Source organism: Castor canadensis, chromosome 14 (assembly GCF_047511655.1).
Source record: "Castor canadensis chromosome 14, mCasCan1.hap1v2, whole genome shotgun sequence".
In the NCBI taxonomy this organism is placed as follows: Eukaryota; Metazoa; Chordata; class Mammalia; order Rodentia; family Castoridae; genus Castor; species Castor canadensis.
In genome coordinates, this window is record NC_133399.1 from 73,412,989 (window position 1) to 73,426,069 (window position 13,081).

Genomic DNA, 13,081 nt, shown 5'->3' on the forward strand with positions numbered 1-13,081 from the left:
TTTATTTTGCAGCACACGGGTCACATAAACTATTAATGAAAAATTAAAATTACTATTAAATAATCTGTGTAGCAATATGTAAAGCATACATAAAAGATAAAATATTTGTGCTAAATAAATTTGTCATTAACATTGCTTGCAAAAACTTGCAGCTTCCAGTTTTTCAATGCTGAGTATTCTGTTAAATATTGTTCACAGTTCTTACTAGTGTTTTATTTTTTACTCCACTGCATGTCTTCCCATTCACAATACAGACCAGCACAGGGCTTAGGCTGACGTATGTATGGGGTAGGTTTACTTTTCCTCCTCTTTATCTATACAGTCAGTGTAAAAACACAGCCTGTGGTAAGCACCAGGAGACCCTTACTAGCGTTTTAAATTCATTTTAATTAAATGGAAAATAAATGTGTTCTGTAGAAAACGAATGGAGCTATCACAACTAAGATTATAAAGAAACATTTCAGAAATCATTATGCCTCAGTTTCTTCACATTTTTTTTTGTAGTACCGAGGTTTGACTTCAGGGCCTTGTACTTGCTAGGTAGGTGCTGTACAACTTGAGCCACACCTCCAGCCCTTCTTCACATTTAAAATTTAGGAAAGCTATTCCAGGTGTCAGTGGCTCATGCCTCTAATCCTAACTAATTTGGAGACTGAGATCAGGAAGATCATGGTTTGAGGCCAGCCTGGCCAAATAGTTTGTGAGACCCCATCTCAACCAGTAGCTGGGTGTGGTGGTGAGGGCCCATCGTTCCAAGCTATGCAGGAGGCTGAGTTTGGCAGGATCATGGTTGCAGGCCACTCTGGGCAAAAAAAGTAGGCTATGACCCATCTCAATAGAAAGAGTTGGGCCTGGTATGTGCCTGTCATCCCAGCAGGAAATGCAAAACAGGAAAATGATCCAGGCTGGGTTAGGTAAAAAAACAAGACCCTATTACCAAAATAACCAGAGCAAAAAGGACTGCAGGCATGGCTCAAGCAGTAGAGTGCATGTCTTGCAAGTGCCAAGCCCTGAGTTTAAACCCAAGTACCACCAAAAGAAAAGTAGGAAAACTAAGATCATTGCCACCATTGCTCACTAGCAATGAATGTTATAACTTAAAAATTACTTTGTGTGTAGATGTGGAAAATATGAACTTGGTATCCATAAACAGAAATATTTATACATTCTTCCCACCCAGGAGCTGTAAATTATCTGAAACAAAAATATAATTAAACACAGAATACTGAAAATTTTCTCTTCTATTTTTGTGTATGTGTGGTGGTGGTACTGGGATTTGAACACTTGCTAGGCAGGTACTCTACTACTTGAGCCACTCTGCCAGCCCTCAGTTTAATTCTTTACTGATGACAGAGTCAGTCACTGAGTGTTACGTTTACAAGGAAATATTTCTTCTCTGTAACTGAGATGAAAAGTCTTACTTATACCATTTGGCAATATGGTTCATTGTACCTGAGCAAGTGAAAAATAGAAGTTGGTATTAGTACCAAGTTGTCTTCCTGTGGTTATTACTCCTTGGTGTGGGATTTGACTTATCCTCACACACCTGGACATGTATAGCCTTGTGGTTGATTTGTTGGACTCCTATCTTATATTTTGAAACAATGCTATTGGAGCAGTGGTGCTGTGTGCTAGGTTCCATGGTAACTGGAACAGAAATTCCCAAGTGCACCACGGGGCTCTTGCTCACTTGGACAGTGTCGAGCTCTGCACAAAGCCAGGTGCTGGGATACCTGTCTGGTCTTTCTCAGACTTTCTAGGGGAGCAGAGCAGCAGGTTCTATGTGTTATTGCTATCAGTGAGGGCCAGAGCCACCAAGAGATTTGGGTCCTTATGGAAAAAACAATGGGGGCTGAATGGCTATGTATCTTTATGTGGATTTGAGATAGGCAAAATATTACTTGGCCCAGGTGTCTTCTAGTCCACATGGCCTGTGGTTTACAACTTGCTTCCATGGCTTGCAAGCCACTCCTTCCTCCCCCACCTGGTGAGATCCCAGAGAGATGCAGTCTACTTCACTAAGAAGCTTACCCTCCAAGAAGCCTCAGAGGAGGCTTGTGCTATGGGAGGCAGCTGACCCAGGAGCTTGCATGCTCAGGACCTGCCAAGCTGCCCTAAGGGCTGAGGAAATAGTATCTCAAGGCAAACCTGTAGTCCAGGTGCAGCACACAAAAGAACAGTGAACAATCTGAGATCTCAACCTGCTTGCAAGCTAGCCAGCTGGCCACCACAGCTTCACTGATCTTGGCAACTCCTGGGTTGAAGGCAAGGACTTTATTATTCTGGGTACACCAGACAGCATGAGGTCACATCAGTTCCACTTGCCCCCACCAGGTAACATGGAACAGGCCCAGTGGATGTATTCTATATCCAGAGGAAGGCCAAGGTTAGAAAACTTCAGAAATCTAAGGGGAGGTGCTGTGCTAGCCAGCCTGTCCAACCTTTGCCCTGCAGGCAGGCAATGATCTTTTATTATTCTAGTTCTCCACTTAGACAAGCATCTTTGAAAAGACAGTCTGGGGCAAAGGCTGCACTTAATGTAGAAATGCCATAGAAAGCCGCCCAAACAAACCAGCATTCCCTGTGGCATCTAGGCAGAACAATGTGAGAGGGTAGGAGTGCCTTAGGGAAAAAAAACTGATCTCATGTGAGTTGACAACTTTCTGCAAGTTGCAGTCACTAGTCCTATTGTGCTGATGGCTCAGGAGCCCAGCTACCTCTCCAGACTGGTTGACAATGGGGCCAGTGTGAAGCCCTGGGTAGGGATTTGCTGATTACATTTGTCATATACAATGCTAAGCTGGTGAATATTTTAAAAATTTGCCTCAATCAACAAAAAGTATCCCTCATATTCTGTGGGACTAACTTCAGTAACAACTACCTGAGCTTTTCCATTCAGTGACTTTAAAACGTTTTCAGAACTGTTCATATTTTAATGTAGTGCTGTACTTCTTTTAGCCACAGAAAGACTGAAGTTTGTGTGTGTGGTACTGGGGGGCGTTGTTGAACTCAGGGCCTCAAACTTGCTAAGCAGGTGCTCTACGACTTGCACCATGCTCCCCAGTCCAAGACTGAGGTTTTTAGTGGACTATAAGCTGAGCATAATTAGATCTGGGGTAGTGAAAAATATGTAACCTATTAGAGGAATATATTGTCACCAGCTCCTAATTCCAAAAGGTTTCCAATCCCTATAGAAACAGAAATATTTTACAGGGAAGCTCTGAAGTGATGGCACACTCAGCACTATAGCTTGGGGCACTGCATCTCAAGTGGGGGTCTCCCATGGAAAAACTGCTTGTTGTCCTATTTACAGTTACAATGGACAGTGCTCAAGAGTTGGACAGGCTCAAATCCAGACTCTCTCTTCCGTTGTTGGTATAACTTTAAACAACTCACTTCATCGCTGGCAAGAAGGACTTCAAGTATGATTGCTGTTTGTTGAGAAAATTAAGTATACTATTGCAGGTAAAGCTGTACCCATCACAAGGCCTGGTACACAATGAGTTCTGGGGAAGTTGTAGTTATTATCAAGGTAAGTTATCTTGGAGCTGTGTGTGTGTGTGTGTGTGTGTGTAAAGGAATATAAATCCATTTTAAATCATACTCCTAAAACTAGGCAGATAAATTATAGTCCATGGATTAGATCCAACCTGAACTTTAATTATGTCAAATATTTCTAAAAATATAGACTCAATGGGCATGGCTACTAACTTTTACCCTCAGAAAATTAAAATAGCCCTGACTACTAAACCAGGCAAGGCCATGGTCAACATATTGGTTAGCATCTTCCCAGTCATCTTTTTATATACTTGATATATATTCAATTATACATGAGTACCTGTATAGAGTGTTAAATAAATAGGTTTATTCTGTAACACTGAACAATATTACTTAGAATGTTAATGCCAGTTATCTCCTCCAAACTCTTCAACTTACTCCTAAGGAATTAGTCTGAAATAATCATCATCTTACCTCTTTATTATCAGGGATATAAAGTTTACTTACCTAACTTCATTTTTGTAAGAGGGTCAAAATCTTTTTTGTAAGAGGGTCAAAGTAAAGGTTTTTTCATTAATGAAATCTCATTTTAGTAAAAATCCTCTTATAATTCCTCTAGCTTCTCTAAAATAACCCTGCGGTTGCTATTGTTCTATGGAAGTGCCTGGTCTCTCTCTAGGGGGAAAGCTGACTTTGTGGATACCTGCCAACTGGGTCGATATTATTAAGAGGTGGTAAGTATTAGTCATGTAAGATTGTGGCCATTCAGTCATATGTTTAATAACCCACTTACATAACCCTTGTTATTTAATTCAGATATTATGTTTGGCTTGTCTATCTTGATAATAACCCCCACCCTCAAACCAACTCAAATGTACACACCCAGTCAGCATGCATGAGTGCTGACTGACATGACTTCCAATGACTGTTTATTGAGCATCACCATACAACTGAGATTGTACAAAATGAAGTGGACATAGTCTTGCATAAGTGGCATACATTTCAGTTAATTGTGAAAGTTAGGAAGATTAACAAGTTCTATTAGTACTTTTCATAAATAGATTGGTTTCTGAAAATAAGTACTAAAAATTTTTTAAAATACATGTTGATCAGAAGTACAAACTAAAAACTTGTCAGAATTTACCTTTTACTTTCAAGTTTTTGACATATTTACTAACTCACAGAATCTGGGACTCAGTTTTTGAAGTTAGCAATTTCCTGGGGTAACTGGGAGGCAGAGTAATTATGAAAAATACCTCAATTCTTTGCAGAAAAGACTCCCTTGCATACTGATACTGATGAAACCCAAAATGTACTATTTATAGAGTCAAAGGTTTGACACCCATTAAAAGAAATACTCAGTGAAACACCATCAATTATATTGTTGTCACTAACAGCAAAGTCAATTATATGTATCAACTCAGGACTTCACATTCACAAAGCAGGCACTGTGCTGCTTGAGTCATACTTCCAGTCTGTTTTGCTCTGGTTATTTTGAAGATGGGGATCTAGAAAACTATCTGCCTAGGCTGGCCTCAAACCACGTGATCCTCTGGCTCTCAGCTTCCTGGCTGGTATATATTAATTTTAATAGTAGTTAAAAATAGAAGGAAAAGGTGAAAACTGAAGAATGTGAGTTACTTTTACATTACTCACACAGGAGCACTGGATTAAACATCTGCAGAGAATTTTGGTTTATTCCATAGTGGTGGGACCTACAATGGTTTAATTGCTCATCTCTACTCCCAAATGTCAAAGTGAAATGAAACGAAGCAAATTCTAAATGACTGTTTTACTTCACTTAAAGAAGTTACCTGTAAATAAGAAGAATCAATTGTGGCAAAAAACAGTCTGTAAATTGTAAACATACTGAGAAGGACATGCTCATGACTCAAACAGAACCAGCCTGGAGTCTGTCTCTCCTGCTGTGGATGAGATCAGACAGCTGCGGTGGTCAGCCTCATGGCATATCGCTCTTCACATCTCAGAGCATCTCTACAGGCTAGATGTGTGCTCACCAGCCTATACACGGGTCTGGGCAATCCCGCAGGTAAGTTTCATATTGACCTTTGGTAACATCCATCAACGTTGTGAATACAGTCAGCTGAAAGAAAAGTTATTTTTTAAGGTCGATGATAATTCTAAGATATTCTGACACACATTAGCATTTCTGTCCTGAAGAATTTGCTTTATGAAGCTACTTACTATTAAATAAATAATTATATATGAATATTAAATAATATGGTATATTGTTATTATACAATGTTAATAAAGCAACCAAATCAGTAGAACCATTATTCTGGGTCGAGAACACCAACAGATTGGAAGACACTGTTTTCCCAGTTCTTTACAGACACTAATTCCTGAGCACAGTATTGTTTTACCACCAGAGCTTTAAGATTCACTTAACTTTCTTCAGGGTGTAACTGGCAGTCACACAAAGCTAAGGATACACTGTCAAGTAAGAACAGTTTAGCTTTGGCTATCTTTATCCTCAAAGCATTTCAAATACAGTGGAGAAACTGTAGAAACATACACTACAAAGCATACCCCAGAGTCATGCTGTGGGTCACGCATACCATGTTAAGTCACTCTACCATGAACTCACACGGAGCTGGGTGTAGGCAAAATGAGGAGTGCTGGCAGGGTCAGTGAGCTGAAGGAAGGGTTCTGTCAGGAGCCAGGTTTTGATTGAAATACTAAAGGGCAGGAAGCTTTTGTTCTGGCAGGGGTAATGAACATATGTTTTAGGGAGAATCAGGCAAAAGAACCAAGAAAAAGAAGAGAAGGAACAGATGGGACAGTCAGGGGAGTATATCCAGGAATGACTACCAGCAGATACCATGTTAGGAAACTGAAATTTTCAGTTACGGTGGAGGGGGGAAAAGATAAAAGGATGCAATAAAGTTCAGGGGAAACCCTAACCTACTAAGACACGGACTTCTGTCTGAAAATAGACTTCAGATTTTGTTTAGTTGAGTTTTAGGGTTAGTGCAACAGTCCAGGATAGTGTGAGATTTCTGACAGGGAAAAGCCAAAAGACTAATGCTAGATTTAATCCAAATGCCATGGAAAGCTGAAAACACACTGACCAACTTAGACATTAAGCCAAAGTGATCAACTTCTGCATAATACTGTAAAATTTATGGTTTTAGCCACACAAAAATGGTTTTTTAAAAAAATCAGCTTTAAACTGAACATAACTTCTAATCTCAAAATGACCTAAGATAACAGGGGAAAATAAATCATAGAACCAAATTCTTTCCCTAAAAGAAAATACATACATATATATTTTAAAATACCTTGTTAAGGACAGGTTTTGTTGACAGGACATCATATAAAGTTGCAAATGATAGATTCTAAGACACAAAAACAGATTTGCTCAGTAAGTTTAATACAGAGGGACAGCCTTATCCACACAAACAGATCTTTAGAAACCAAAACTTTTTAAGTCAACCTTCCTAAAGGAATTTCCCTTCGGGTCACTGCTAGAAAAAGGTGACAGTTCTAATGTATTACTTTTCCTTCTCTTTCCACCCCCAACCTTTTTAATTTTACCTGTTATTTAACTTCACAAAATGGTATCTAGCATTAGAGTAAGAAAAGGAAAAGTACAGCAAAAGTTTGCTATCTAAGTTAAATCAACAAAAGAAAAACTCAGTTGGGACTGTCTAGATATACTGAATAATAGGAAGTTTATAGGTTTTTTGAAGGCCAAAGACAAATGACAGAGCTAAGTTAATCGTTAATGGAGACAGTTTCTTTCTATATATGATAACATAATTGTACCTCTTGGTATGTGCGGTTTAGACAAATCTTTGCAGGTGTTCTGCGATCATCAAGGAAGAAGGGGTTTTTCCATCGGTCATAGTTTGTTTGGACCACATACCACCTACCCTTCTTAGGATTGAGTCTAGGTTAAAAAACAAAACAAAAAGAAAGAGAGAGCTGATGGAGTGGCTCAAGTGGCAGAGCACCTGCCTAGTAAACATAAAGCTCTGAGTTCAAATCCCAATACCACCAAAAGAGAAAGAGACAGAGAGAAAGAGAGATATTCCCATTAAGGCTTCATGCCTTAAAGATATAGCTATAGATATATATAGTCAGTCTAGGCTTTTGTTTTACTTATTTTGCCTTAACAAAAGTACTTACTCATATACATCCAAAGAGTCTTTTCTTTCTCGTGTAATCACACAACCCTCTCCAGACTGGTTGCCTCCCAAGATAAAGTATGCCGGGGCCAATATCTTGGTCTTAGTCAATATATTCTTGGCTTCTTCATAACTACATAGAAACATTTTTTAAAAAGTAAACAGTTTAGTTGATTTGGAATGAAAGTGTTTTAGGGGAAACAGTATCTACAGAACACACATTTTAAAACATGATAGTGAGCAATGGTTCCAGGATGAACAATCCCCCATGTGGTGAAACCCTGAGATCTGAATTGGAATGGTAAAAGAAAGGGTTATGATATTGTAATTATGGTACGTAAGACTTAGGGAATAGAAAGTAACCTTAAAAATTAGGCCTATTAAAAATTGGAGTGGATTAGCAAAGAATACTCACTCTTATTCCCTAGGAAGTATTAAAAATAGGATCGATGCCCATGTATCCTATATTATTTGGCTACACTGTGGGCTGAAGGAAAAGCAGTTTTGCTATTATAAGAATTCTGCACCACAGCAAAATAGAACTTCTAGGTTAACATGTATTATTTAAGTGAAGATTTTATTGTAACATGATTGTTTTTATACAAGACTCATAGGTGCCTTTTTCATAGTGTCAGTATCCATGATTATTAATTTCCTTGCTATGAGAACACACAACACACACAAAGAAACATGAATAATTCCATGCAAGTGTCAGAAATTCTCCTAAGAAATTCTGCAATAGCTCATCAATGGGTGTGAAGCTGGGGCTTGGGAAAGAGTTCTGTATTTTAATATGCGTAATTTAAGAAAAATTACGTATTTGATAATAAAGTAACAAATCACTTCACCTTGTACTATTTTCCAGAACTGATCTAGTAATAAACCCCACCCATTCGGCATCTCTCTTTCCCAAAATCCACTCTAGGATACCTGAAAGAGATGAAACACACAGTGTCACAGGACCTGGAAGAGGTTTTAGACTATTAGCCAGAAGACACAGTCCTCCTCTTAAAAAGACTGTAAAGTTTTCATTGTACTTCCAAACACTACTCACCCAGATAACCACCATCCATACTGAAACGCTCATTTAATGTAAGGCTAAACAGTCCCTGAGAAAAGACAAGGCAATGCAGTCAGAAATATCAACCATCCTCTTTAATGCCTTCTCTCTGGACATTATAGTGGTTGGATAGGGAGAATGTAAAACTATCATAATACCACTTTATCCCAACAAGGCTTTCCTGTAAAGTTCAAAGAATTTTTGCATCTACTATATGAGGTAAGTTTGGCCATCCTTTTGGACATGAAATGGAAGATCTGAGAATTCATGCCTGGTTTGCCTAAATGAGCAGCAGACCCAAAGAAGATTCCAGACTTTGATTCTCAGTCTTTGACAGCTGGTCACATGATCTTTAGCCTAAAGCAGACTTAGAAACCATTTCCTTTCTACTGTTCTGTGCCATGTGATCAAATACAGACAAAAGTGATAATAAGTACAGGGGATAAAATAGGACTTCATATTCTTTTTAGGTTCTCATTTTTAGACTCTACTCTTCTGTGTGTGTGTGTGTGTGTGTATAACTGGGGTTTGAACTCAGGGCTTCGTGCTTGCAAAGCAGGAGCTATACTGTTTGAGCTACACATCCAGTCCATTTTGTTCTGGTTATTTTGGTGATGGGGTCTCAGGAACTGTTTGTTTGGGCTGGTCTGGAACCTCAATCCTTCTGTTCTCTGTAATCTGTTGCTAGAATTATAGGTGTGAGCCACAGGTGCCCAGCTAGACTCTACTCTTCACAGATAGTAAAACCAGGACACAAAACTACCTGTAAAACTGTGTAAAAATAGATTCCTTACTGGTTTGAATCCTGTTAACATGCCCACATAACCGGCAAAACTTGACGCCTTGAAAACAGTTTTATTGTTTCTTTGGAAGTCCAAATTCACTGTTAAAGGTTTTAGTTCCTCAGTTATGACCCATGTATTATTATTTACATTCCACCTACAAAAGACAATTTTGGTGACATTTAAGAATAAAGATGAAAACAATGATGATTAAGATGAAAGCAAGGCATTACCATAGGTCTTTTATCCACCTCATCACTAATGACCAACCCTAATAAGACCTTTATAATACAGGTGTGTTATGGATTGGATCTGAAATGTCCTCCAAATGCTCATGTGTTAAAGACTTGGTCCCCAGTGCTCAGAAGTGGGGCTCTGGGAGAAGGGATTGGATTATGAGGGCTCTGACCTCATTGTATGAATCCGATGGTAAGTTCATAATTTGATGAGCTACTGGGAAGGGAGTGGGTCCTTGGGGGCATGCCCTCTGGAGATATATCATCCTTGGCTCTTTTTTTGCTATCTTTTTGCTTCCTGAATATCATGAAGTAAGCAGCCTCCTCAGCTACACACTCTTACCAAGATAGTGTTCTGCCTCACCACAGTCCGAAAAGCAGTGAAGCCAGCTAACCATGGACTGAAATCTCTGAACCATGAACCAAAATAAAACTTTACACATTTTAAATTGTTTCTCTCAGGTATTTTGTCGCAGTGATGAAAAGATTACGAACACAGGGTGGTTTTATCCTGTTTTCCAGATAATAAAACTAAGGCTCAGAGAAGTTGAGTAACTCTTCCACTATCACTGACTATATAGTTAGCCCCAGATTCAAACGTAGGTCTCTAATTATAAAAACATTTATCTGTCAAAATGATAGATAGCAAAAAATGCACCTTTTCCTTCTAAGCAATAAGTAAGGCATTCATCTGTGGCCTTCAGGCATGGTCTTGATTTCTGTTCACTATATGCGACTTCTCAGAATCAAACTCCCAAATAACAGAAAGTGTGCTTATCTTTCTTGACACTAAAGAATCCAGTCATCTTCACTTATGGTCATATTTTGGCTATGACATGGGACTATGGTTTCCTCAAGGTAATACAATCTATACTTCTTACAAAATAACATATTGAGTTCCTTATTTACCCAAGAAATACTCCAAAATCCAAGTTTCTTCCATGTAGAAGATGACCTGTTTGAAAGTAAGCAGAAGAGACATGTAATCAGCCTTATGATAGTACAATGGGTTCTAAATCACAGCTGGACACTTATTTTTTGTTAATTTATATTCACAAGTGTTTTGTCTAACAGTAAGAATTAAGAAGCAACCTGGCAGCATAAGCCTTAATAAGATCAAACATTGGCCTGTGGTGCTGACATGTGCAAAACATACTCATACACACATTGAAGGCAGTTACACTTTTTTTTTTTTTTGGTGGGACTGGGGGTTGAACTCAGGGTTTCACATTTGCAAAGAAGGTGCTCTACTGCTTGAGCCACACCTCCAGCCCTACTTATTCTTTTTTTCTTTTTTTTAGCAGTATTGGAGCTTGAACTCAGGGCCTACACCTTAAGCCACTCCACCAGCCCTTTTTTGTGAAGGTTTTTTCAAGGTAGGTCTTGCGGAACTATTTGCCTGGGCTGGCATTGAACTGCGAACCTCCTGATCTCTGTCTCCTGAGTAGCTAGGATTACAGGCATGAGACACCGGCGCCCAGCTCCTACTTAAACTTTCTTAAAACACATTTTTTGATGGTGGGGTGTAGCTCAGTGGTAGAATGCATGCTTTAGCATGTGTGAGGCCCTAGGTTTAATTATCAGCCAAAACCAAACCAAAAGAAATTTTTCTTACACTGTCTGAAGAGTGCAGGCCCTAGCTAAGACCAGAATATGAGTCACTCTTTTTTTTTTTTTTTTTTTTTGTGGTACTGGGGTTTGAACTCAGGGCCTTGTGTTTGCTAGGCAAGCACTCGACCACTTGAGCTCCAGCCCTAGACAATTTTTTTTGGCAATATAGGGCTTGAACTCAACAGTCATTATTTGGTCAACTATGACACGATTCTATCAGGAAAGAGATATCTTAACCTCAACTAATAAGACTTACCCAATGCTTCCCTCTAGGAATTGCACCTGCAGCTGCACACCTCAAGGGTTAGGTGTAGCCATACTTTATATCCATAACATAGGTCAAAAGTCAAGGTGAATCAGGGCAAGTCATCTTGTGCCTTATACTTTGGAAACCAGCCAGAAAAATGTTGGAATATGAAGCTGCTATACACAGTCTCCTTGGCTGTGAAATGACGGGAGGATGTTTGTTCTGAGCCTCTAGAAAAACCCATGTCATTATATGTGTGAATATAATGAAGTACCTCCTATGAGGATGTCTATCAAATTATGTAACGTTTCTAGTCCTGAAACACTTCAAGTTGACTACATGCCTGAACTGAACTTCAGCTGGTATTGCAGTGGTCTTAATTTTCAATGTAGTAATAAAATTTACTAAGATATATAAAGCTATATGCAACATACACAGAATTTAAATAGCAAGCTTGGATTTTAAAAGTTGTCATTCTACTTTTGTTTTTTTAAGAGTATTCCCAAATGTGGTATTCTGCATTATCCACCCACCTTCAGCACACATTACCTTTTTTGTCTTCTGTTATTATTGAGGTACACATGGTAAAAATTTCATAGAAAACATTGAATGAAATTATCTCTCCTGTGAGAAAAATGAGGAAAGTTTTTGTTAACACACACAGCCATAACCATGTAAGAAAAAACTCTTTGGTTTTGGTAGTGCTGACGATTGAACCTAGGACCTCACAATGCCCAGAAGGCACTGAACTATACCCCAGACCCCCAAAACATGTTTTAATTAAGAAACTATCTTCATTGTGCACATGCATGTTCTTACACATGTCAATTCCATAGACCAATCTGAGTGTGCTGATCACCTGGCCAGTGGGGGGTCCCTCACCACCTGCACTTCAGACTGACAATAAACAAGCCCTCAAAGAGGCAGTTATTTGGTTAGTTGAAATCTGAGTAAGTTGGAATTGTGCTACAACATGTCCAAAATTTTCATGAATACCCTTCATTTCAGATTTTTTGGGGATAGCTCAAATATGGTAATTTATCTCTTGTTTGTATGCTGCAAATGTATTTTGCCCATATTTTTAGCGTGTGACTAACATTTCCGAATGAAAAAGGAGAGCCAAGAAGTATCAATAAAATTAGTTCAGGGTTGCTAAGAAAATCCATTTTAGGGTATTTTATTTTTAGAATATTTTTCTAAAACTGTTTAATACTATTCAGCATTTAATCTAAAGGTATACAGCACAATTTGTTTCTATCCCATTTAAAGTTAACATTTTAAGCTTAGCATGTGTTTTTGCCCTAATCCAATGTTTATTTAATTTCCATTTAATGTCTATTTTGGTGAAACTCCATTCTTATTTTATTTTTGAGAACCAGAACCAATTTCATCATACAAATCCAGAAACAATGTCTATATAAAAAACTCAGAACTTGATTTGGTAACCAGAACCAAACTCTGATAATATACATTCACCATCATATCAAAGTTCTGTT

The 13,081-nt window shown here is 38.6% G+C and overlaps 1 protein-coding gene and 1 non-coding gene across 3 annotated transcripts in view; both read right to left on the minus strand.

Annotated features, from left to right (window-relative positions):
- Positions 1 to 229: 229 nt before the first annotated feature.
- On the minus strand, positions 230 to 362 carry LOC141417109 (small nucleolar RNA SNORA51). Its single transcript, XR_012441728.1, has one exon. It is a non-coding gene; the product is annotated as a small nucleolar RNA SNORA51 (small nucleolar RNA).
- Positions 363 to 4,410: 4,048 nt separating this feature from the next.
- Positions 4,411 to 13,081, minus strand: part of Asah1 (N-acylsphingosine amidohydrolase 1) — a 31,471-nt gene continuing 22,800 nt past the window's right edge. The window contains exons 6-14 of one of the 2 annotated variants that reach the window (XM_020172515.2): positions 12,135 to 12,209; positions 10,637 to 10,682; positions 9,504 to 9,648; positions 8,704 to 8,758; positions 8,498 to 8,579; positions 7,651 to 7,782; positions 7,288 to 7,411; positions 6,801 to 6,857; positions 4,411 to 5,602 (exon numbers count right to left, since the gene is read on the minus strand). In XM_020172515.2, the coding sequence (XP_020028104.2) occupies positions 5,513 to 5,602; positions 6,801 to 6,857; positions 7,288 to 7,411; positions 7,651 to 7,782; positions 8,498 to 8,579; positions 8,704 to 8,758; positions 9,504 to 9,648; positions 10,637 to 10,682; positions 12,135 to 12,209 (806 nt within the window). In that variant the 3' untranslated portion in view covers positions 4,411 to 5,512. The remainder of the gene's footprint in view (positions 5,603 to 6,800; positions 6,858 to 7,287; positions 7,412 to 7,650; positions 7,783 to 8,497; positions 8,580 to 8,703; positions 8,759 to 9,503; positions 9,649 to 10,636; positions 10,683 to 12,134; positions 12,210 to 13,081) is intronic. The other variant, XM_074054776.1, reaches the window with a different exon arrangement.